At 49.7% G+C, this 24,401-nt stretch overlaps 1 protein-coding gene across 1 annotated transcript in view; it reads left to right on the forward strand.

Annotated features, from left to right (window-relative positions):
- Nucleotides 1-24,401, forward strand: part of VPS13D (vacuolar protein sorting 13 homolog D) — a gene marked incomplete at its 5' end in the record, with an annotated part of 401,105 nt that overhangs the window by 94,991 nt on the left and 281,713 nt on the right. Inside the window, 4 exon segments of the mRNA XM_073603729.1 lie at nucleotides 536-651; nucleotides 9,555-9,767; nucleotides 21,910-22,169; nucleotides 22,783-22,916. Of these exon segments, the coding sequence (XP_073459830.1) occupies nucleotides 536-651; nucleotides 9,555-9,767; nucleotides 21,910-22,169; nucleotides 22,783-22,916 (723 nt within the window).

A 24,401-nucleotide genomic window follows, 5' to 3' on the forward strand; every position in this document is an offset into this window, starting at 1 on the left:
ATGTCCCGATGGGGGGAGGAGGACTATTCCATGTCCCGATGGGGGGGGAGGACTATTCCATGTCCCGATGGGGGGGGAGGACTATTCCATGTCCCGATGGGGGGGGAGGACTATTCCATGTCCCGATGGGGGGGGGGAGGACTATTCCATGTCCCGATGGGGGGAGGAGGACTATTCCATGTCCCGATGGGGGGGGAGGACTATTCCATGTCCCGATGGGGGGGGGAGGACTATTCCATGTCCCGATGGGGGGGGGATGACTATTCCATGTCCCGATGGGGGGGGGATGACTATTCCATGTCCCGATGGGGGGGGGATGACTATTCCATGTCACTGCAAAAAGTCCTCGAAGTGATGATTTTTTTGGTGACAGGAGATCCACTGAATGTAATGCAATGCACATCACACTGTGTTACATTCTTTTGAGATAGCCGGGCAATGATCAGCACGGTGGCCTCCATATTGCTCCGAATACAGGTTCCCTTTATATCACAGCCAGGCAATCAGCATTTCCCTGTGTCCCCTCTGTCTGCAGACGGTGCTGAGCGGGGAGGTGTACACCGCCGTCTCTTTCCTCATTGATATGGTGAATGTCAGTCTGGAGCTTCTGGAGGACAGCGAGGAGGAGGGGGAGGAGCGCTCGTTGGCTCGGTGAGTCTTTTGTATTCTACATAGAAGTTGTCACTCGGGGTACAATAGAGGAACTTCAGTCCCCTTTGCCCCCCCCCCCCCCCCCCCCTCAATCCGGTGCCACCATCTTTGTTGGCCGGCTCCTGCACAGATAGTCGGAAGGTTCCTGTCCAGCAGAGCTCTGTGACACATCTGTGCATGCGCAGACACAGCGAGGTTCAAGATTTCCTCCAGGAAACCTGCATGTGCGTAGATGTGCCGCAAGTCAACCTCAGACCCCTCCCATACACGGACCCCTCCCATACACAGACCCCTCCCATACACAGACCCCTCCCATACACAGACTCCTCCCATACACAGACTCCTCCCATACACAGACTCCTCCCATACACAGACCCCTCCCATACACAGACCCCTCCCATACACAGACCCCTCCCATACACAGACCCCTCCCATACACGGACCCCTCCCATACACAGACCCCTCCCATACACAGACCCCTCCCATACACAGACCCCTCCCATACACAGACCCCTCCCATACACAGACCTCGGACCCCTCCCATACACGGCCCCCTCCATACACAGACCTCGGACCCCTCCCATACACGGACCCCTCCCATACACAGACCTCGGACCCCTCCCATACACAGACCTCGGACCCCTCCCATACACGGCCCCCTCCCATACACAGACCTCGGACCCCTCCCATACACGGACCCCTCCCATACACGGACCCCTCCCATACACGGACCCCTCCCATACACGGACCCCTCCCATACACGGACCCCCTCCCATACACGGACCCCTCCCATACACGGACCCCTCCCATACACGGACCCCTCCCATACACGGACCTCGGACCCCTTCCATACACGGACCTCGGACCCCTTCCATACACGGACCTCGGACCCCTTCCATACACGGACCTCGGACCCCTTCCATACACGGACCCCGGACCCCTCCCATACACGGACCCCTCCCATACACAGACCTCGGACCCCCTCCCATACACGGACCCCTCCCATACACGGACCCCTCCCATACACGGACCCCTCCCATACACGGACCCCTCCCATACACGGACCCCTCCCATACACGGACCCCTCCCATACACAGACCCCTCCCATACACGGACCTCGGACCCCTCCCATACACGGACCTCGGACCCCTTCCATACACGGACCTCGGACCCCTTCCATACACGGACCCCGGACCCCTCCCCATACACAGACCTCGGACCCCTCCCATACACGGACCCCTCCCATACACGGACCCCTCCCATACACGGACCCCTCCCATACACGGACCCCTCCATCAGAATCAGTCCGCACAGGACATGGGAAAACAAAATATTTCTTCACAGCAAAAAAAGGTCGGAATCTGCTACAAAGTGTGTTACATTCCCTGCAATGTACAGAGATCATCCAGATTGGGGGGGGGGGGAGACAGAGATCACCCGGAGGGGGGGGGGGACAGAGATCACCCGGAGGGGGGGGGGGACAGAGATCACCCGGAGGGGGGGGGGACAGAGATTACCTGGAGGGGGGGGGGACAGAGATTACCCGGAGGGGGGGGGGGGACAGAGATCACCCAGATAGGGGGGGGACAGAGATTGTTCAGATGGGGGGGACAGATCACCCAGATGGGGGGGGGACAGAGATCATCCGGGGGGGGGAGGGGACAGAGATCATCCTGATGGGGGGGGGCAGAGATCACCCAGATGGGGGGGGACAGAGATTGTTCAGATGGGGGTAAGAGATTGTTCAGATGGGGGGGGGGGACAGATCACCCAGATGGGGGGGGACAGAGATCATCCGGGGGGGGAGGGGACAGAGATCATCCTGATGGGGGGGGGGGGGAGACAGAGATCACCCAGATAGGGGGGGGACAGAGATTACCCAGATGGGGGGGGGACACATCACCCAGATGGGGGGGGGACAGAGATCATCTGGGGGGGAGGGGACAGAGATCATCCAGATGGGGGGGGGACAGAGATCACCCAGATGGGGGAGGGGACAGAGATCACCCAGATGGGGGAGGGGACAGAGATCATCCAGATGGGGGGGACAGAGATCATCCAGATGGGGGGGAACAGAGATCATCCAGATGGGGGGGAGACAGAGATCACCCAGATGGGGGGGGGGACAGAGATCATCCAGATGGGGGGGAACAGAGATCATCCAGATGGGGGGGGACAGAGATCATCCAGATGGGGGGGGGGGGGACAGAGATCATCCAGATGGGGGGGGGGGGGACAGAGATCACCAGATGGGGGGGGGGGGACAGAGATCATCCAGATGAGGGGGGGGACAGAGATCGTTAAGATGGTGGGGACAGATCACCCAGATGGGGGGGGGGGCAGAGATCATCTAGGGGACAGAGATCATCCACATGGGGGGGGGGGGGACAGAGATCGTTCAGATGGGGGGGGGACAGAGATCACCCAGATGGGGGGGGGGACAGAGATCACCCAGATGGGGGGGACAGAGATCATCCAGATGGGGGGGGGGCAGAGATTATCCAGATATGGGGGGGACAGAGATCATCCAGATGGGGGGGGGGGGGCAGAGATTATCCAGATGGGGGGGGGGACAGAGATTATCCAGATGGGGGGACAGAGATCATCCAGATGGGGGGGAACAGAGATCACCCAGATGGGGGGGTGGACAGAGATCGTTCAGATGGGGGGGGGACAGAGATCGTTCAGATGGGAGGGACAGATCACCCAGATGGGGGGGGACAGAGATCATCCGGGGGGGTGGACAGAGATCACCCAGATGGGGGGGGGTGATCATCCAGATTGGGGGGGGGAACAGAGATCGTTCAGATGGGGGGGACAGATCACCCAGATGAGGGGGGGGGGGACAGAGCTCATCCGGGGGGGGGGGAGGGGACAGAGATCATCCAGAGGGGGGGGGACAGAGATTACCCAGATGGGGGGGGGGACAGAGATTGTTCAGATGGGGGGGACAGAGATTGTTCAGATGGGGGGGACAGAGATTGTTCAGATGGGGGGGGACAGATCACCCAGATGGGGGGGGGCAGAGATCATCCGGGGGGGAGGGGACAGAGATCATCCTGATGGGGGGGGGCAGAGATCACCCAGATGGGGGGGGGACAGAGATTGTTCAGATGGGGGGGAAAGAGATTGTTCAGATGGGGGGGACAGATCACCCAGATGGGGGGGGGACAGAGATCATCCGGGGGGGAGGGGACAGAGATCATCCTGATGGGGGGGGGGGGGGACAGAGATCACCCAGATTGGGGGGGGGGAGACAGAGATCACCCAGATAGGGGGGGGGGGACAGAGATTGTTCAGATGGGGGGGACACATCACCCAGATGGGGGGGGGACAGAGATCATCTGGGGGGAGGGGGACAGAGATCATCCAGAAGGGGGGGGACAGAGATCACCCAGATGGGGGAGGGGACAGAGATCACCCAGATGGGGGGGGGACAGAGATCACCCAGATGGGGGGGGGACAGAGATCATCCAGATGGGGGGGGACAGAGATCACCCAGATGGGGGGGGACAGAGATGGTAGGGACAGAGATCATCCAGATGGGGGGGGACAGAGATGGGGGGGGACAGAGATCATCCAGATGGGGGGGGGACAGAGATGGGGGGGGCAGAGATCATCCAGATGGGGGGGGGCAGAGATCATCCAGATGGGGGGGCAGAGATCATCCAGATGGGGGGGGACAGAGATCATCCAGATGGGGGGGACAGAGATCATCCAGATGGGGGGACAGAGATCATCCAGATGGGGGGGGGACAGAGATGGGGGGGACAGAGATCATCCAGATGGGGGGGGACAGAGATCACCCAGATGGGCGGGGGGGGGGACAGAGATCACCCAGATGGGCGGGGGGGGGACAGAGATCACCCAGATGGGCGGGGGGGGGACAGAGATCACCCAGATGGGCGGGGGGGGGACAGAGATCACCCAGATGGGGGGGGGGACAGAGATCACCTAGATGGGGGGGGACAGAGATCATCCAGATGGTGGGGACAGATCACCCAGATGGGGGGGGGGGGGCAGAGATCATCTAGGGGACAGAGATCATCCACATGGGGGGGGGGGGACAGAGATCGTTCAGATGGGGGGGGGGACAGAGATCACCCAGATGGGGGGGGGGGCAGAGATTATCCAGATGGGGGGGGGACAGAGATCATCCAGATGAGGGGGGGGCAGAGATTATCCAGATGAGGGGGGGGGCAGAGATTATCCAGATGGGGGGGGGGACAGAGATCATCCAGATGGGGGGGGACAGAGATTATCCAGATGGGGGGGGGGGACAGAGATTATCCAGATGGGGGGGACAGAGATCATCCAGATGGGGGGGGGACAGAGATCATCCAGATGGGGGGGGGGGACAGAGATCATCCAGATGGGGGGGGGGGGCAGAGATCATCCAGATGGGGGGGGGGTGACAGAGATCATCCAGATGGGGGGGGGGACAGAGATCACCCAGATGGGGGGGGGACAGAGATCACCCAGATGGGGGGGGGACAGAGATCATCCAGATGAGGGGGGGGACAGAGATCGTTCAGATGGTGGGGACAGATCACCCAGATGGGGGGGGGGCAGAGATCATCTAGGGGACAGAGATCATCCACATGGGGGGGGGGGACAGAGATCGTTCAGATGGTGGGGACAGATCACCCAGATGGGGGGGGGGGGGGCAGAGATCATCTAGGGGACAGAGATCATCCACATGGGGGGGGGGGGACAGAGATCGTTCAGATGGGGGGGGGACAGAGATCACCCAGATGGGGGGGGGGGCAGAGATTATCCAGATGGGGGGGGGACAGAGATCATCCAGATGAGGGGGGGGGCAGAGATTATCCAGATGAGGGGGGGGGCAGAGATTATCCAGATGGGGGGGGGGGGGACAGAGATCATCCAGATGGGGGGGGGACAGAGATTATCCAGATGGGGGGGGGGGGACAGAGATTATCCAGATGGGGGGGGGGGGACAGAGATTATCCAGATGGGGGGGGGACAGAGATCATCCAGATGGGGGGGGGGGACAGAGATCATCCAGATGGTGGGGGGGGGGCAGAGATCATCCAGATGGGGGGGGGGGCAGAGATCATCCAGATGGGGGGGGGTGACAGAGATCATCCAGATGGGGGGGGGGACAGAGATCACCCAGATGGGGGGGGACAGAGATCACCCAGATGGGGGGGGGACAGAGATCATCCAGATGAGGGGGGGGACAGAGATCGTTCAGATGGTGGGGACAGATCACCCAGATGGGGGGGGGCAGAGATCATCTAGGGGACAGAGATCATCCACATGGGGGGGGGGGGGGACAGAGATCGTTCAGATGGGGGGGGGGGACAGAGATCACCCAGATGGGGGGGGACAGAGATCATCCAGATGGGGGGGGGCAGAGATTATACAGATGGGGGGGGGGGGGGGACAGAGATCATCCAGATGGGGGGGGGGCAGAGGTTATCCAGATGGGGGGGACAGAGATTATCCAGATGGGGGGACAGAGATCATCCAGATGGGGGGGAACAGAGATCACCCAGATGGGGGGGTGGACAGAGATCGTTCAGATGGGGGGGGGGGGACAGAGATCACCCAGATGGGGGGGGGGGGACAGAGATCACCCAGATGGGGGGGGGGGTGATCATCCAGATTGGGGGGGGAACATAGATCGTTCATATGGGGGGGACAGATCACCCAGATGGGGGGGACAGAGATCGTTCAGATGGGGGGGACAGATCACCCAGATGGGGGGGGACAGAGATCACCCAGATGGGGGGGGGAACAGAGATCGTTCAGATGGGGGGGACAGATCACCCAGATGAGGGGGGGGGGACAGAGCTCATCCGGGGGGGAGGGGACAGAGCTCATCCAGAGGGGGGGGGGACAGAGATTACCCAGATGGGGGGGGGGGGGACAGAGATTGTTCAGATGGGGGGGACAGAGATTGTTCAGATGGGGGGGACAGATCACCCAGATGGGGGGGGACAGAGATCATCCGGGGGGGAGGGGACAGAGATCATCCTGATGGGGGGGGGGGCAGAGATCACCCAGATGGGGGGGGGGACAGAGATTGTTCAGATGGGGGGGAAAGAGATTGTTCAGATGGGGGGGGACAGATCACCCAGATGGGGGGGGGACAGAGATCATCCGGGGGGGGGAGGGGACAGAGATCATCCTGATGGGGGGGGGGGACAGAGATCACCCAGATTGGGGGGGGGGGAGACAGAGATCACCCAGATAAGGGGGAGGGACAGAGATTGTTCAGATGGGGGGGGGCACATCATCTGGGGGGGAGGGGACAGAGATCATCCAGAAGGGGGGGGGGGACAGAGATCACCCAGATGGGGGGGGACAGAGATCATCCAGATGGGGGGGGGGACAGAGATGGGGGGGGACAGAGATCATCCAGATGGGGGGGGACAGAGATGGGGGGGGGCAGAGATCATCCAGATGGGGGGGGACAGAGATGGGGGGGGACAGAGATCATCCAGATGGGGGGGGACAGAGATGGGGGGGACAGAGATCATCCAGATGGGGGGGGGACAGAGATCATCCAGATGGGGGGGGACAGAGATCATCCAGATGTGGGGGGACAGAGATCATCCAGATGGGGGGGGGGACAGAGATGGGGGGGACAGAGATCATCCAGATGGGGGGGACAGAGATCACCCAGATGGGGGGGGGACAGAGATCACCCAGATGGGGGGGGACAGAGATCATCCAGATGAGGGGGGGACAGAGATCGTTCAGATGGGGACAGATCACCCAGATGGGGGGGGGCAGAGATCATCTAGGGGACAGAGATCATCCACATGGGGGGGGGGGGGGGACAGAGATCGTTCAGATGGGGGGGACAGAGATCACCCAGATGGGGGGGGGGGCAGAGATTATCCAGATGGGGGGGGGACAGAGATCATCCAGATGAGGGGGGGGGCAGAGATTATCCAGATGGGGGGGGGACAGAGATCATCCAGATGAGGGGGGGGGGCAGAGATTATCCAGATGGGGGGGGACAGAGATCATCCAGATGAGGGGGGGGGGCAGAGATTATCCAGATGGGGGGGGGACAGAGATCATCCAGATGGGGGGGGGACAGAGATCATCCAGATGGGGGGGGGACAGAGATTATTCCAGATGGGGGGGGGGGACAGAGATTATCCAGATGGGGGGGGACAGAGATCATCCAGATGGGGGGGGGGGGACAGAGATCATCCAGATGGGGGGGGGGGGGACAGAGATCACCAGATGGGGGGGGGGGACAGAGATCACCCAGATGGGGGGGGGACAGAGATCATCCAGATGAGGGGGGGACAGAGATCGTTCAGATGGTGGGGACAGATCACCCAGATGGGGGGGGGGGCAGAGATCATCTAGGGGACAGAGATCATCCACATGGGGGGGGGACAGAGATCGTCCAGATGGGGGGGGGGACAGAGATCACCCAGATGGGGGGGGGGACAGAGATCATCCAGATGGGGGGGGGGGGGCAGAGATTATCCAGATGGGGGGGGGACAGAGATTATCCAGATGGGGGGGGACAGAGATTATCCAGATGGGGGGGGACAGAGATTATCCAGATGGGGGGGGGACAGAGATCATCCAGATGGGGGGGGGACAGAGATTATCCAGATGGGGGGGGGGGACAGAGATCATCCAGATGGGGGGGGGACAGAGATTATCCAGATGGGGGGGGGACAGAGATTATCCAGATAGGGGGGGGGACAGAGATTATCCAGATGGGGGGGGGGGGACAGAGATTATCCAGATGGGGGGGGGGGACAGAGATCACCCAGATGGGGGGGGGACAGAGATCACCCAGATGGGGGGGGGGACAGAGATCATCCAGATGGGGGGGGGGACAGAGATCATCAGATGAGGGGGGGACAGAGATCGTTCAGATGGTGGGGACAGATCACCCAGATGGGGGGGGGCAGAGATCATCTAGGGGACAGAGATCATCCACATGGGGGGGGGGGGACAGAGATCGTCCAGATGGGGGGAGGACAGAGATCACCCAGATGGGGGGGGAGACAGAGATCATCCAGATGGGGGGGGGGGCAGAGATTATCCAGATGGGGGGGGGGGGGGACAGAGATCATCCAGATGGGGGGGGGGGCAGAGATTATCCAGATGGGGGGGGGGGGGGCAGAGATTATCCAGATGGGGGGGGGGGGCAGAGATTATCCAGATGGGGGGACAGAGATTATCCAGATGGGGGACAGAGATCATCCAGATGGGGGGGGAGACAGAGATCATCCAGATGGGGGGGAACAGAGATCACCCAGATGGGGGGGGGACGGAGATCGTTCAGATGGGAGGGACAGATCACCCAGATGGGGGGGGGGCAGAGATCATCCGGGGGGGGTGGACAGAGATCACCCAGATGGGGGGGGGGGTGATCATCCAGATTGGGGGGGGGGGGGGACAGAGATCACCCAGATGGGGGGGGAACAGAGATCGTTCATATGGGGGGACAGATCACCCAGATAGGGGGGGGGGGGACAGATCACCCAGATGGGGGGGGGGACAGAGATCGTTCAGATGGGGGGGACAGATCACCCAGATAGGGGGGGGGGGGGACAGATCACCCAGATGGGGGGGGGGAACAGAGATCGTTCATATGGGGGGGACAGATCACCAGATGGGGGGGGGGGACAGATCACCCAGATGGGGGGGGACAGAGATCACCCAGATGGGGGGGACAGAGATCGTTCAGATGGGGGGGACAGATCACCCAGATGAGGGGGGGGGGGGACAGAGCTCATCCGGGGGGGGGGAGGGGACAGAGATCATCCAGAAGGGGGGGGGGACAGAGGTCACCCAGATGGGGGGAGGCTCAGTGAAAGTGGGGCTACTCTTTATAAGGTGGGCAGCGATTTCTCATGATGTTCTGACTCTTTATAATTGTTTTTATTCTTTAGCTTTGACTTCAAAAAATCCAAACTGCTTTTTGAGAGCTTTTCAAACCAAACGAAGTCCATTAACTTGGTTTCCCATTCTATGATGGCATTTGACACCCGTTATGTCGGCCACAATCCGCCCTCCACTCCGAAACCCAACATGTTCAACTGCATTCTGCAACCTTCCAAATCGCACAGCAACCCGGGATCCCTGCAGATCGAACTCCACCACAGGTGAGACTCGTCCACCCTCTGCATTCATCTTCCTACAATTCACAGGTTGTCAGAGCCATACCACAGGTTCCTCACCGATTGTCAGCCATACCACAGGTTCCTCACCGATTGTCAGCCATACCACAGGTTCCTCACCGATTGTCAGAGCCATACCACAGGTTCCTCACCGATTGTCAGAGCCATACCACAGGTTCCTCACCGATTGTCAGAGCCATACCACAGGTTCCTCACCGATTGTCAGAGCCATACCACAGGTTCCTCACCGATTGTCAGAGCCATACCACAGGTTCCTCACCGATTGTCAGAGCCATACCACAGGTTCCTCACCGATTGTCAGAGCATACCACAGGTTCCTCACCGATTGTCAGAGCCATATCTCAGGTTCCTCACCGATTTGTTCAGAGCCATATCTCAGGTTCCTCACCGATTGTCAGAGCCATATCTCAGGTTCCTCACCGATTGTCAGAGCCATACCTCAGGTTCCTCACCGATTGTCAGAGCCAAAGCTCAGGTTCCTCACCGATTGTCAGAGCCATATCTCAGGTTCCTCACCGATTGTCAGAGCCATATCTCAGGTTCCTCACCGATTGTCAGAGCCATACCACAGGTTCCTCACCGATTGTCAGAGCCATACCTCAGGTTCCTCACCCATTGTCAGAGCCATACCTCAGGTTCCTCACCGATTGTCAGAGCCATACCTCAGGTTCCTCACCGATTGTCAGAGCCATACCTCAGGTTCCTCACCGATTGTCAGAGCCATACCTCAGGTTCCTCACCGATTGTCAGAGCCATACCTCAGGTTCCTCACCGATTGTCAGAGCCATACCTCAGGTTCCTCACCGATTGTCAGAGCCATACCTCAGGTTCCTCACCGATTGTCAGAGCCATACCTCAGGTTCCTCACCGATTGTCAGAGCCATACCTCAGGTTCCTCACCGATTGTCTGAGCCATACCACAGGTTCCTCACCGATTGTCAGAGCCATACCTCAGGTTCCTCACCGATTGTCAGAGCCATACCTCAGGTTCCTCACCGATTGTCAGAGCCATACCTCAGGTTCCTCACCGATTGTCAGAGCCATACCTCAGGTTCCTCACCGATTGTCAGAGCCATACCTCAGGTTCCTCACCGATTGTCAGAGCCATACCTCAGGTTCCTCACCGATTGTCAGAGCCATACCACAGGTTCCTCACCGATTGTCAGAGCCATACCACAGGTTCCTCACCGATTGTCAGAGCCATACCTCAGGTTCCTCACTGATTGTCAGAGCCATACCTCAGGTTCCTCACCGATTGTCAGAGCCATACCTCAGGTTCCTCACTGATTGTCAGAGCCATACCTCAGGTTCCGTCCTCTTCTCATCTCCTGAAGCCTGGATACAATCTTCGATCATTCATAGAATTGGGTGCGCTTACACAGGACTGTGGGAACATGTCAGCTTAGAGGCTCATACACAGAAAATCGGACAAACGTTTTCATCCCATACAATTTTCGTATAGTGTGTACACAACGTTTGTCAGCCAATTCCCAATATTTTCTTCTGAAAATTCCTGAACGGACAAACTCTGAAAATGTTCAGGGGAACAGAACAAACGATTCTCCTTTTTAATGTGTAGCGTTCTCATACAAGAAAAATCAGAGAATAAAGACTATGATCAGAAACAACAAGACAAATCAGACAAACGTTCGCCGATTTTCTCATAGTGTGTGCCCCACTCCAATGCTAGCCATACTCCTGTCTAAAAATCGTTCGAGCGAGTTTTCAAAAAACAAACACCTGGTTGTGAGAGCAAATGATTTTACCATCGTGTAATGATCGAAATTTGAATGATAAATCGTTCAATGGACATAAATGAATTTGTTTTTTGTTCGTTTCGATCACATATGTCCAGTTTAAACTGATCGGGCGAGAAGCACATTACCCTTTCAATTTGTCGTTCGTTCGGCTGAAGCTTTCCAAACCTTTCTTTCAATATTTCAGTTCAAAAACAACGCAACCAATTTTTGTTTTGTGCCCATTAACTGGACAATAAACGATCGAACTGTCCAAATGACAGATTTTCAAACGATTTTCCGTCTAGTGTATGACCACCATAAGAGTCTGATGATTACTTCACTGACAACTACCATTCCTTACATCCCGAATCCCCGCCCCCGATTCATGGCAGTATCAAGGAATCGATCCTCTTCATTTCACTTCTATTTATTATTTTATTCTGATTGGTGAATGTGAACCCGGAAGGGAGCCAGTAGAATGTATCTAGTTATAGAGATTATCCAAAGATTGACTTTGTTATGTCGGTATCATTCCTGAATACGGGATCCGGTTCCATGCTTTGAATACCCGATTCTGTGATTGACTTTATTTTGTCGGTATCATTCCTGAATACGGGATCCGGTTCCATGCTTTGAATACCCGATTCTGTGATTGACTTTGTTGGTATCATTCCTGAATACGGGATCCGGTTCCATGCTTTGAATACCCAATTCTGTGATTTTCTTTGTCGGTATCATTCCTGAATACGGGATCCGGTTCCATGCTTTGAATACCTGATTCTGTGATTGACTTTATTATGTCGGTATCATTCCTGAATACGGGATCCGGTTCCATGCTTTGAATACCCGATTCTGTGATTGACTTTGTTATGTCGGTATCATTCCTGAATACGGGATCCGGTTCCATGCTTTGAATACCCGATTCTGTGATTGACTTTATTATGTCGGTATCATTCCTGAATACGGGATCCGGTTCCATGCTTTGAATATCCGATTCTGTGATTGACTTTATTATGTCGGTATCATTCCTGAATACGGGATCCGGTTCCATGCTTTGAATACCTGATTCTGTGATTGACTTTATTATGTCGGTATCATTCCTGAATACGGGATCCGGTTCCATGCTTTGAATACCCGATTCTGTGATTGACTTTGTTATGTCGGTATCATTCCTGAATACGGGATCCGGTTCCATGCTTTGAATACCCGATTCTGTGATTGACTTTATTATGTCGGTATCATTCCTGAATACGGGATCCGGTTCCATGCTTTGAATATCCGATTCTGTGATTGACTTTATTATGTCGGTATCATTCCTGAATACGGGATCCGGTTCCATGCTTTGAATACCCGATTCTGTGATTGACTTTGTTATGTCGGTATCATTCCTGAATACGGGATCCGGTTCCATGCTTTGAATACCTGATTCTGTGATTGACTTTATTATGTCGGTATCATTCCTGAATACGGGATCCGGTTCCATGCTTTGAATACCTGATTCTGTGATTGACTTTATTATGTCGGTATCATTCCTGAATACGGGATCCAGTTCCATGCTTTGAATACCCGATTCTGTGATTTTCTTTGTCGGTATCATTCCTGAATACGGGATCCGGTTCCATGCTTTGAATACCCGATTCTGTGATTTTCTTTGTCGGTATCATTCCTGAATACGGGATCCGGTTCCATGCTTTGAATACCCGATTCTGTGATTGACTTTATTATGTCGGTATCATTCCTGAATACGGGATCCGGTTCCATGCTTTGAATACCGATTCTGTGCCAGGCAGAACACGGCGCTGCCCATGGACTTCCCCTGCTGGACTCTCTTCTCTACCTCAGGCAGGCCAGTCAATGATTGATGAGGGAGGACCTAGTTCTCTGCTGGGACTTGTTGTTCCTCAGACTTTTTTTCCCTGCGGAGATGTTCAATCGATAGCCGGGCTGGCTGATCTACATCCAATGGTCACCCCAGTCTGGTCACCGAGCTGGTGGAGACCTTTAACTACACGCGGGGTCAGCTGTGACCGCCCCACCCTGGACCGGGTGACCAACCAGTTAAACGTCTCACATATATGACCGGGCGCGTGTAGTCCATGTCCCCGTGTTACTCTGGCCGTCAGCCCCCTCCCCCACTTTTGGTGGAAAGGGGGATCTGTCTCGGGAGTGTCGCCCACAAGCTCCACTGGATTGATAAGTAGTTCCCCTCCCCCTTTCTTCCCCAGACCCAGGGTGGGGCACAGGTAGTCCCTCAGGTGGACGGTCCTGTGGGGTCCCTTCCCAAGGAGGACAGCAACCCACCTTCAGATGAGAGATGTCCCTTTCTCCTTTAGAAAAGGTGAGTGACATACCCCTCTCCCCTGTGCCCGGGGGGGGGAGGGGGGGGGGTAGGTGTGGTTTGGGTACCCATCCCCCTTCTCTTAAATACCCAATTATGTGCAAGGATAATTAAAGTGTTACTAAACCCCGGAGCCTGCAGTCACTATATCTGGTCTCCCCAGGACTCTGCATTCACTATATCTAATCTCCCCGGGACTCTGCAGTCACTATATCTGATCTCCCCAGGACTCTGCATTCACTATATCTGATCTCCCCAGGACTCTGCATTCACTATATCTAATCTCCCCGGGACTCTGCAGTCACTATATCTGTTCTCCCCAGGACTCTGCAGTCACTATATCTGATCTCCCCAGGACTCTGCACTCACTATATCTGTTCTCCCCAGGACCCTGCATTCACTATATCTGGTCTCCCCAGGACTCTGCATTCACTATATCTGATCTCCCCAGGACTCTGCATTCATTATATCTGATCTCCCCAGGACTCTGCATTCACTATATCTGCTCTCCCCAGGAGCCTGCATTCACTATATCTGATCCCCCCAGGACTCTGCATTCACTATATCTGATCCCCCCAGGACTCTGCATTCACTATATCTGATCCCCCCAGGACTCTGCATTCACTATATCTGCTCTCCCCAGGACTCTGCATTCACTATATCTGATCCCCCCAGGACTCTGCATTCACTATATCTGATCCCCCCAGGACTCTGCATTCACTATATCTGCTCTCCCCAGGAGCCTGCAGTCACTATATCTGATCTCCCCAGGACTCTGCAGTCACTATATCTGATCTCCCCAGGACTCTGCAGTCACTATATCTGATCCCCCCAGGACTCTGCATTCACTATATCTGATCCCCCCAGGACTCTGCACTCACTATATCTGATCTCCCCAGGACTCTGCAGTCACTATATCTGATCTCCCCAGGACTCTGCAGTCACTATATCTGATCCCCCCAGGACTCTGCAGTCACTATATCTGATCCCCCCAGGACTCTGCATTCACTATATCTGATCCCCCCAGGACTCTGCATTCACTATATCTGATCTCCCCAGGACTCTGCACTCACTATATCTGATCTCCCCAGGAGCCTGCAGTCACTATATCTGATCCCCCCAGGACTCTGCAGTCACTATATCTGATCTCCCCAGGACTCTGCATTCACTATATCTGATCTCCCCAGGACTCTGCATTCACTATATCTGATCTCCCCAGGACTCTGCAGTCGCTATATCTGATCTCCTCAGGACTCTGCATTCACTATATCTGATCTCCCCAGGACTCTGCATTCACTATATCTGATCTCCCCAGGACTCTGCAGTCACTATATCTGATCTCCCCAGGACTCTGCAGTCACTATATCTGATCTCCCCAGGACTCTGCAGTCACTATATCTGATCTCCCCAGGACTCTGCAGTCACTATATCTGATCTCCCCAGGACTCTGCATTCACTATATCTGATCTCCCCAGGACTCTGCATTCACTATATCTGATCTCCCCAGGACTCTGCATTCACTATATCTGATCTCCCCAGGACTCTGCAGTCACTATATCTGATCTCCCCAGGACTCTGCAGTCACTATATCTGATCTCCCCAGGACTCTGCACTCACTATATCTGATCCCCCCAGGACTCTGCATTCTCTATATCTGATCTCCCACAGTACACAGAATATAGAAATGCAATTAATTTAGTAACTATAAACTGCTAAATAGCTTTTCTCATCAGCAGTATATAGCAGTCTTGTGACTTGCATCCTAGTAAAGCTTGTAGGAGGAGTTTTCTCCCTTGATCCTCTGTCTGGACAGTGCTGATTGGCCCTGTGCTGATCACATGCACTCTCCCAAAAAAAAGAAAAAAACTCTAGCAATACGCAGCACACTGAGCATGTGCAGCCCGTCCCCTGACTCTGTAAATATCAGGTTATTTTTTGGAGCCAGTGAAAGAAGAGCGGATCACACATCCTCTATACACAGTGCAGAGGATTAACCCCTCGGGTTCCTCAGTGAGTAGAACAAGCATCCTGTACTCCATATACTCCATATACTCTATATACTCTATATACTCTATATACTCCATATACTCCATATACTCTATATACTCCATATACTCCATATACTCTATATACTCCATATACTCTATATACTCCATATACTCCATATACTCTATATACTCCATATACTCTATATACTCCATATACTCTATATACTCCATATACTCCATATACTCCATATACTCCATATACTCTATACACTCCATATACTCCATATACTCTATATACTCCATATACTCTATATACTCCATATACTCCATATACTCTATATACTCTATATACTCCATATACTCTATACACTCCATACACTCCATATACTCCATATACTCTATATACTCCATATACTCCATATACTCCATATACTCTATATACTCCATATACTCCATATACTCTATACTCCATATACTCTATATACTCTATATACTCCATATACTCCATATACTCTATATACTCCATATACTCTATACTCCATATACTCTATATACTCCATATACTCTATATACTCCATATACTCTATACTCCATATACTCTATATACTCCATATACTCTATATACTCCATATACTCCATATACTCTATATACTCTACTCCATATACTCTACTCTATATACTCCATATACTCCATATACTCTATATACTCCATATACTCCATATACTCTATATACTCTATATACTCCATATACTCCATATACTCTATATACTCCATATACTCCATATACTCTATATACTCCATATACTCTATATACTCCATATACTCCATATACTCTATATACTCTATATACTCCATATACTCCATATACTCTATATACTCCATATACTATATACTCCATATACTCTATATACTCCATATACTCCATATACTCTATATACTCCATATACTATATACTCCATATACTCTATATACTCCATATACTCCATATACTCCATATACTCTATATACTCCATATACTCTATACTCCATATACTCTATATACTCTATACTCCATATACTCTATATACTCCATATACTCCATATACTCTATATACTCTATATACTCCATATACTCCATATACTCTATACTCCATATACTCTATATACTCTATATACTCTATACTCCATATACTCCATATACTCTATACTCCATATACTCTATACTCCATATACTCTATATACTCCATATACTCTATATACTCCATATACTCCATATACTCTATACTCCATATACTCTATATACTCTATACTCCATATACTCTATATACTCCATATACTCTATATACTCCATATACTATATACTCCATATACTCTATATACTCTATATACTCCATATACTCTATATACTCTACTCCATATACTCTACTCTATATACTCCATATACTCTATATACTCTATATACTCCATATACTCTACTCTATATACTCCATATACTCTATATACTCTATATACTCTATATACTCCATATACTCTATATACTCTATATACTCTATATACTCTATATACTCCATATACTCTATATACTCCATATACTCTATATACTCCATATACTCTATATACTCCATATACTCTATATACTCCATATACTCCATATACTCTATATACTCCATATACTCTATATACTCCATATACTCTATATACTCCATATACTCCATATACTCTATACTCCATATACTCCATATACTCTATACTCCATATACTCTATATACTCCATATACTCTATATACTCCATACTCCATATACTCTATACTCCATATACTCTATATACTCTATACTCCATATACTCTATATACTCCATATACTATATACTCCATATACTCTATATACTCTATATACTCCATATACTCTATATACTCTACTCCATATACTCTACTCTATATACTCCATATACTCTATATACTCTATATACTCCATATACTCTACTCTATATACTCCATATACTCTATATACTCTATATACTCTATATACTCCATATACTCTATATACTCTATATACTCCATATACTCTATATACTCCATATACTCTATATACTCCATATACTCTATATACTCCATATACTATATACTCCATATACTCTATATACTCCATATACTCTACTCTATATACTCCATATACTCTATATACTCTACTCCATATACTCTACTCTATATACTCCATATACTCTATATACTCTATATACTCCATATACTCTACTCTATATACTCCATATACTCTATATACTCTATATACTCTATATACTCTATATACTCCATATACTCTATATACTCCATATACTCTATATACTCTATATACTCTATATACTCTATATACTCCATATACTCTATATACTCCATATACTCTATATACTCTATATACTCTATATACTCCATATACTCTATATACTCCATATACTCTATATACTCCATATACTCTATATACTCCATATACTCCATATACTCCATATACTCTATATACTCTATATACTCCATATACTCCATATACTCTATATACTCCATATACTCTATATACTCCATATACTCTATATACTCCATATACTCTATATACTCTATATACTCTATATACTCCATATACTCTATATACTCCATATACTCTATATACTCCATATACTCTATATACTCCATATACTCCATATACTCCATATACTCTATATACTCTATATACTCCATATACTCCATATACTCTATATACTCCATATACTCTATATACTCCATATACTCTATATACTCTATATACTCCATATACTCCATATACTCTATACTCCATATACTCTATATACTCTATACTCCATATACTCTATATACTCCATATACTCCATATACTCTATATACTCTATATACTCCATATACTCCATATACTCTATACTCCATATACTCCATATACTCTATACTCCATATACTCTATATACTCCATATACTCTATATACTCCATATACTCTATATACTCCATATACTCTATATACTCCATATACTCCATATACTCTATATACTCTATACTCCATATACTCTATATACTCCATATACTCTATATACTCCATATACTCTATATACTCCATATACTCCATATACTCTATATACTCCATATACTATATACTCCATATACTCTATATACTCTATATACTCTATATACTCTACTCCATATACTCTACTCTATATACTCCATATACTCTATATACTCCATATACTCTACTCTATATACTCCATATACTCTATATACTCTATATACTCCATATACTCTACTCTATATACTCCATATACTCCATATACTCCATATACTCCATATACTCTATATACTCCATATACTCTATATACTCTATATACTCTATATACTCCATATACTCCATATACTCTATATACTCCATATACTCTATATACTCCATATACTCTATATACTCTATATACTCTATATACTCCATATACTCTATATACTCCATATACTCTATATACTCTATATACTCTATATACTCCATATACTCTATATACTCCATATACTCTATATACTCCATATACTCTATATACTCCATATACTCCATATACTCCATATACTCTATATACTCTATATACTCTATATACTCTATATACTCTATATACTCCATATACTCTATATACTCCATATACTCTATATACTCCATATACTCTATATACTCCATATACTCCATATACTCCATATACTCTATATACTCTATATACTCCATATACTCCATATACTCTATATACTCCATATACTCTATATACTCCATATACTCTATATACTCCATATACTCTATATACTCTATATACTCTATATACTCCATATACTCTATATACTCCATATACTCTATATACTCCATATACTCTATATACTCTATATACTCCATATACTCTATATACTCCATATACTCTATATACTCCATATACTCTATATACTCCATATACTCCATATACTCCATATACTCTATATACTCTATATACTCCATATACTCCATATACTCTATATACTCCATATACTCTATATACTCCATATACTCTATATACTCTATATACTCCATATACTCCATATACTCTATACTCCATATACTCTATATACTCTATACTCCATATACTCTATATACTCCATATACTCCATATACTCCATATACTCTATATACTCTATATACTCCATATACTCTATACTCCATATACTCCATATACTCTATACTCCATATACTCTATATACTCCATATACTCTATATACTCCATATACTCTATATACTCCATATACTCCATATACTCTATATACTCCATATACTCCATATACTCTATATACTCCATATACTCTATATACTCCATATACTCCATATACTCTATATACTCCATATACTATATACTCCATATACTCTATATACTCTATATACTCTATATACTCTACTCCATATACTCTACTCTATATACTCCATATACTCTATATACTCCATATACTCTACTCTATATACTCCATATACTCTATATACTCTATATACTCCATATACTCTACTCTATATACTCCATATACTCCATATACTCTATATACTCCATATACTCTATATACTCCATATACTCTATACTCCATATACTCTATATACTCTATACTCCATATACTCTATATACTCTATATACTCTATATACTCCATATACTCCATATACTCCATATACTCTATATACTCCATATACTCTATATACTCCATATACTCTATATACTCCATATACTCCATATACTCCATATACTCTATATACTCACTGATTATACTGATGGGGGTCCAGCAACACTTTAAAGTAGAATTTTTGCTAGAAGATGATTATTGAGTAATGTAAAGCCGATCTTTTCCTTCTTCCCTCAGTGAGTGTTCAGTGTGGACAATGTTTGATTAGCAGATCGTCCGCAGTGTGTGAGGATGGACATGTGATGATCCGCAGTGTGTGAGGATGGACATGTGATGATCCGCAGTGTGTGAGGATGGACATGTGATGATCCGCAGTGTGTGAGGATGGACATGTGATCCGCAGTGTGTGAGGATGGACATGTGATGATCCGCAGTGTGTGAGGATGGACATGTGATGATCCGCAGTGTGTGAGGATGGACATGTGATGATCCGCAGTGTGTGAGGATGGACATGTGATCCGCAGTGTGTGAGGATGGACATGTGGTGATCCGCAGTGTGTGAGGATGGACATGTGATCCGCAGTGTGTGAGGATGGACATGTGATCCGCAGTGTGTGAGGATGGACATGTGATGATCCGCAGTGTGTGAGGATGGACATGTGATCCGCAGTGTGTGAGGATGGACATGTGATGATCCGCAGTGTGTGAGGATGGACATGTGATGATCCGCAGTGTGTGAGGATGGACATGTGATCCGCAGTGTGTGAGGATGGACATGTGATCCGCAGTGTGTGAGGATGGACATGTGATCCGCAGTGTGTGAGGATGGACATGTGATGATCCGCAGTGTGTGAGGATGGACATGTGATGATCCGCAGTGTGTGAGGATGGACATGTGATGATCCGCAGTGTGTGAGGATGGACATGTGATGATCCGCAGTGTGTGAGGATGGACATGTGATTGTCCGCAGTGTGTGAGGATGGACATGTGGTGATCCGCAGTGTGTGAGGATGGACATGTGATCCGCAGTGTGTGAGGATGGACATGTGATCCGCAGTGTGTGAGGATGGACATGTGATCCGCAGTGTGTGAGGATGGACATGTGATGATCCGCAGTGTGTGAGGATGGACATGTGATCCGCAGTGTGTGAGGATGGACATGTGATGATCCGCAGTGTGTGAGGATGGACATGTGGTTGTCCGCAGTGTGTGAGGATGGACATGTGGTTGTCCGCAGTGTGTGAGGATGGACATGACAGGCTGACCTGGAGATGACTAATAAAGTTCTGAATCTTCGAATCTCGATGAATCTCGTCCTATCAGAATGTGATTCTTATGTAGTTGTTCGGGAATCGTCTGTAGATTTAATGCTCCTTAGTTTTCATTTTTACTTCTCTGTTCTCCAGATCAACGAAGGACTCCTCCTGCTTCACCGTCGTCCTGAACAACCTGCGAGTCTTCCTGATATTTGATTGGTTGATGCTGGTGCACAAGTTTTTACAGACGCCCAGTGACAAATTACATCATGACCACCGTCTCCCGGAAGACCGGTCCGGCACCTCTTTGCCCGTGATCCCCAAAACGGTGAAATCCGGAGTTGTAACCAAGAGATCGTCTGTACAGCTGACCCCCGAAAAACAGCTGGAAGTCAAGATCAACGTTACAGGTGAGAAGTCCCTGCGAGCGTTTCCTCTAAATATTATCAGGACCGTTCCCATCTGCCGCAAAACGCCAAAATCCAGCCGGCGTGCCACCTTCAGTGCTTGGGAAGCGATTGGCTGGAAACCGATGGGAATGGGACCGATCTTCTCGGTTGAGCCTCGTTCACAGTGAGATCCCAGTCCTCAGTCCTTCCTGGTTGACAACATTGTAAACCTTCCCCCCCAAATCCCTCAACACGTACCTGACCCCACTCACAATCCAGTGCTGCCCCCACCAGGACCCCCTCTCTCCTCTCTTCCTGGACTCACAGGATTCAGTGACAAAAGGGGGAGCCATTTATGTGAGGAGTGAGTGGGGGGGGGGGCGTGGCTGAGCCACGTTATGTGTGTCTATAGATACACACATCCCAACTTGGGAGTGCCCCATGGCACATGGCTTGCTCTGGGGCACTGAGAAGAGAGGAGGAGTAGAAAGCGTCCATGGGGGACCCCCAAAGAAGAGGTAAGGGAACCCCTCTGTGAAATATGGTTGGTTGTATTTTAAACAAGAAAAAAAAAGGTTTGACTTTAGTGTAAAATGTTGCAGATTGTAATTGAGATTTCTCTGACTTCCTGTAGGAACGGAGTTTGTTGTTGTTGAAGACGCGTCTTGTGTCGATACAAATGCCATCATCCTGAAAGGAACGACCGTTCTTACCTACAAACCAAAACTGGTCGATCGTCCGTTCTCTGGCAGTTTATTCGGGATCGAGGTAAGAAGAGGACACGGATAATCTGTCACTTTGTGCCTCGGATCTTATCTCTCAGTGTGGCCTCCATACATCTTTTTATTTAGTAGGAAGTTTGGAGTGCAATGGGGCTGCGGGATTTGGTTGGTACATTCAAAGGATGTTGACAATTTAAATACGTTAAAAGCAGAAAATGTTATTACATATACAAAGTAAAACCGTCCATAAAGCTAATAAGACTGTGTGAAAATATTACAAACCATGAAAAAAAGCTGGAATCCCTTCTAAAGGTTCCTACATCCCCACCCAGGGGGCCTCCTCTATGCTGGTGGAGTGGTGTGAGTATGAGCCGTCAAACTCTCAACATGTTTCAATGTTGGGTCGCTTCTTCAGGAGATAACAAAAGAGATACACACTAGAACATAAAATACATAGATTTGTGAAATAAACATAGAAAATTGTTTATGCAAAACATATCAAAAATATATTGTCTGTGTTTATATGTTGCTTAAGCAGAGTAGCATGAAAGAAAGAAAACTCACCCCAAAAGCCATATATGACCAGCATGTAGCCACAGAAATGCCCATTCCCACACATGATGTTCTTTTGTGGCATTTCTGTGGCTACATGCTGGTCATATATGGCTTTTCACCCCCTTCCTGCACCCCCCAATACCGGCACTTCCACCCCCTTTCTGCCCCCCCCCCCCCATACCGGCACTTCCACCCCCTTCCTACACCCCCCAATACCGGCACTTCCACCCCCTTCCTGCACTCCCCAATACCGGCACTTCCACCCCCTTTCTGCCCCCCCAATACCGGCACTTCCACCCCCTTTCTGCCCCCCCAATACCAGCACTTCCACCCCCTTCCTGCCCCCCCAATACCGGCACTTCCACCCCCTTCCTGGCCCCCCAATACCGGGAACTTTCACTCCTACACCCCCCAATACCGGCACTTCCACCCCCTTTCTGCCCCCCCAATACCGGCACTTCCACCCCCTTTCTGCCGCCCCAATACCGGCACTTCCACCCCCTTCCTGCCCCCCCAATACCGGCACTTCCACCCCCTTTCTTCCCCCCCCAATACCGGCACTTCCACCCCCTTTCTGCCCCCCCAATACCGGCACTTCCACCCCCTTTCTGCCCCCCCCAATACCGGCACTTCCACCCCCTTCCTGCCCCCCCAATACCGGCACTTCCACCCCCTTCCTGCCCCCCAATACCGGCACTTCCACCCCCTTCCTGCCCCCCCAATACCGGCACTTCCACCCCCTTCCTGCACCCCCCAATACCGGCACTTCCACCCCCTTCCTGCCCCCCCAATACCGGCACTTCCACCCCCTTCCTGCCCAGGACAATTTTCATCATTCAGTGCTCTCACATTTTGAATGACAATTACGCGGTCATACAACACTGTACCCAAATTACATTTATGTCATTTCTATCACACAAATAGAGATTTCTTTTGGTGGTATTTGATCACCTCTGGGGGTTTTTATTTTTTGCTA

Source organism: Aquarana catesbeiana, linkage group LG10 (genome assembly GCF_042186555.1).
Source record: "Aquarana catesbeiana isolate 2022-GZ linkage group LG10, ASM4218655v1, whole genome shotgun sequence".
Taxonomy (NCBI): Eukaryota; Metazoa; Chordata; class Amphibia; order Anura; family Ranidae; genus Aquarana; species Aquarana catesbeiana.